The sequence below is a fragment of the Pinus tabuliformis genome, chromosome 6 (assembly GCF_031772625.1).
Source record: "Pinus tabuliformis cultivar Carrire ecotype Pingquan chromosome 6, CPIR1, whole genome shotgun sequence".
Classification (NCBI taxonomy): domain Eukaryota; kingdom Viridiplantae; phylum Streptophyta; class Pinopsida; order Pinales; family Pinaceae; genus Pinus; species Pinus tabuliformis.
The window spans coordinates 1,027,767,745-1,027,770,742 of record NC_142292.1 but is presented as its reverse complement, the minus strand read 5'-3'; the positions used below and the strand labels follow the sequence as shown (position 1 = coordinate 1,027,770,742).

General features: G+C 34.1%; 1 protein-coding gene across 1 annotated transcript; it reads left to right on the top strand.

Moving 5' to 3' along the window:
• Positions 1 to 920: 920 nt before the first annotated feature.
• On the top strand, positions 921 to 2,014 carry LOC149262504 (kunitz type trypsin inhibitor 104-like). Its single transcript, XM_089385080.1, has 2 exons — positions 921 to 1,057; positions 1,183 to 2,014. Exons 1-2 carry the CDS (start codon positions 1,038 to 1,040, stop codon positions 1,811 to 1,813), a joined length of 651 nt encoding a protein of 216 aa, XP_089241206.1. The 5' UTR covers positions 921 to 1,037; the 3' UTR covers positions 1,814 to 2,014.
• The last annotated feature ends 984 nt before the right edge of the window (positions 2,015 to 2,998 follow it).

The window sequence follows — 2,998 nt, the reverse complement described above, 5'->3', positions numbered from 1 at the left end:
AAGATTTACAATTATTATGCTAAGTTTATTTAAATCTACTTTGGTTCAGCTGAGAATTAGTTTTTCTGGGATGTAATGAAATAAAAGCTTTCGTGGACAATGAAAGTTTTTATTTAGCATTGTTGAATTATTTGAGATGAAATGTTTTTCCTTCCATAACAATAATAAAGCCACCTGCGATACGGAAAATTAATTATACTGCACGCCGGATTTGTATGAGCCCGCGCAGGTTTTAATCTTTTCCACCAGGTTCATCCTCTCCCGAAACGAAACCAAACCAGCTGCCCAGAGATTTGTTTGAAAGGGACTTCCTAAAAACTTTACACGGAAGGCAAAACAATTGTTAAAAATGATATCATAAAATCACACTCTAACCAAGTTATCCTGATCATGTCGGAATGGAATACACGGTTGGATGCTTCTAGGTTTGCTTGGCTGCTAAAATATTGTCATACTTTGGCCGCTGTTAATTCATTTTGACATTCTGCGGAGCCGACTCTATCAGTCGTTGGATGGCAACAACTACTCCTTATCTCCTTTGACTTTGTCTTCTAAGTTGCTCTTTGGATAAGACATGACACAACAATGAAGAATGCAGGGCTTTTGAAAACATGAGATCTCTGGTTCCTATCAACAACACGTGCGTGCCTTGAAAGCAGAAGCTGTGTGCACATAGGTGCACGGCGTAACTTAACTTCTACTTGGAAGTCAGGGAAGTTGATAATTCAAATGACAATAAGGTAGAGAGTTGAAATTGGATCCAAACATGTGCAGTAATCGAAATTCAAAGTCCAAAATGACAGCTTGACTGTTGAATTTTCAGCGTCTACAGCTTGTGATAATAATCCAAATAATGGCCTTGCCTTAATATTTATTGCATCATTCCTTTTTGTCTCTATATATATACCTAGGAAGATGGTGGTTGCGAATATAGTTTGTTGATATATATATATACATATATCGTTAAGTCTTGACTGCAAAAGGAGCATTTGAAGATCAATAAAAGTACAACCACAATCACAGGAGTTACAATAGCTATGGCTTCTACATCAGCTTGGTATTTATTGGCCCCCTATCTTACTGATCATTATGGACTGATACAACAATAATTAGTTATGTTTTGCGTTATAATTTGTGTGTTACTAAAATGCTAATGTGTTTTGCGTGTAAATTTGGAAACAGGGGAACGAGGAGAAAGGCGATGCTGTTAATCCAAATGGTAGCAGTAACTATGTTGCTCATTAATCTGACCTTGAAGGTGCAGGGTGCTGTGGAAACACCGGACCACCCAAATGTGGTAGATGCTGAGGGGCATCCTGTGCTGTTTGGGGAAGAATATTACGTTTTACCGGCTGTTACTGGCAGTGGCGGTGGATTGGCACTGAAGCTGCGCGTGAACAACAGCTGCCCAATGTATGTGGACCAGGAGAGTTCTGAGAAATCGAGGGGACTCCCTGTGGTGTTCACGCCTTTTAAGGGTCGGAGGGCAAACTTTTCGTCGGTAATTGTGGAAGAGAACGTGGCTCTGAACGTGAAGACGGCGGCTGTGACTACTTGCGTTCAATCCACTGAGTGGTCTGAGGAGCATGATGCGAATACCACTAAACGTTTCATCAAAGCTTCGGATACATCTTCGTTGTTTCAGATTGCAAAGGCAAGTGATGGAGATGGTTACAATGTGTATTACTGCCCCTGCATTTGCAATCTTGTTTGTACGCAACTTGGAATATATGTTGACGGTGATAAGAATAGGTGGGTGGTTATTGATAATTCGGTGGAGACACTGCGTGTCCAATTTCACAAGAATGAATGAGAGACACACCATGGCTGCGTGCTGGTGAATAAAAACGACTGTGTTGCTGTCGTAAATGATAAATAATTATACGTTCCGCAGTTTCTTTTGCGTGTGAACGTCTAGAGAATGACAGATTGACAATAAAGTCAGGGACTCTTTCTCCACTCATCATCCAGTCCGCAATAATAAGGAGAATTTCAATCAAATCTATTATCATAATTACTTTGCCTTCCGTCTCATGATTCTCTGAGTTGATTATCGAAATGAAATCGAGACATGAAACATTTAAATCAAATTTATTCATTGTACCCTCCCTCGGGTGTAAGAGGATTCCATGTACACTTTATTAATGCAATACCATTGGATATACGCATAAAATTTTATTCATTAAATACTATTAACACGATTTAATTAAAAAAGTCTAAACATTTAGCATTTAATAACCTATAAATAAAAATATAGTATTCTTTATTAATCATATATAAAAATCTTATTTCCTGAAAGTGGCTCGTATGTAAGTGAATAAGTGTAAATCATTTCATAAAATGGTAAGATGTTTCCTACCTCGATAATATATTGACAAATGAATTTAAAGCATTTTTAGGTTCATTGTATCGGTTGTTTATCCATATTTCATTCTTTTTATGTTGTTTATCCAGCAGATGTATTTTATTATTTTCATTATGTTTTAATTTTTTATTTATTAAGATAAATCTTTTTCAAGCACTTTTTTTCCTTTTCTTTTTGGGTTATCATTTCAAATTTAAAGTTATAAGATTAAAAATTTCACATTTTTATATAATTTAATTTTCAAAAATTAATTATATATTTATATTGTTTTAAGAAAAAACACAATTTTTAAATAAAAATATTTTTATTTGATTATGTCTATATAATTTTTTTTTTTCTGATAGACCTCCCATTTATGATAGTTGAGAGTTAAATTTTGATACTTTGATTTTATGTATTATATAATATTTGTTTATGTATCATATAATATGTGTGTTTGATTAGTTTGTTATATTGTATTGTTTCCACAATTTCCTTCTAGTAAATTTGAAGAAGAGTCATGTTTAGACAAATTACAAGAAGAATGTAGATAAATTATAAGAAGAATGTAAAATATTAAAATAGTAGTGAATGAAATAAAAGAATTGTATAAAAAAATTGAGCACATATTAAATAAAAATATCATTAGTTAGA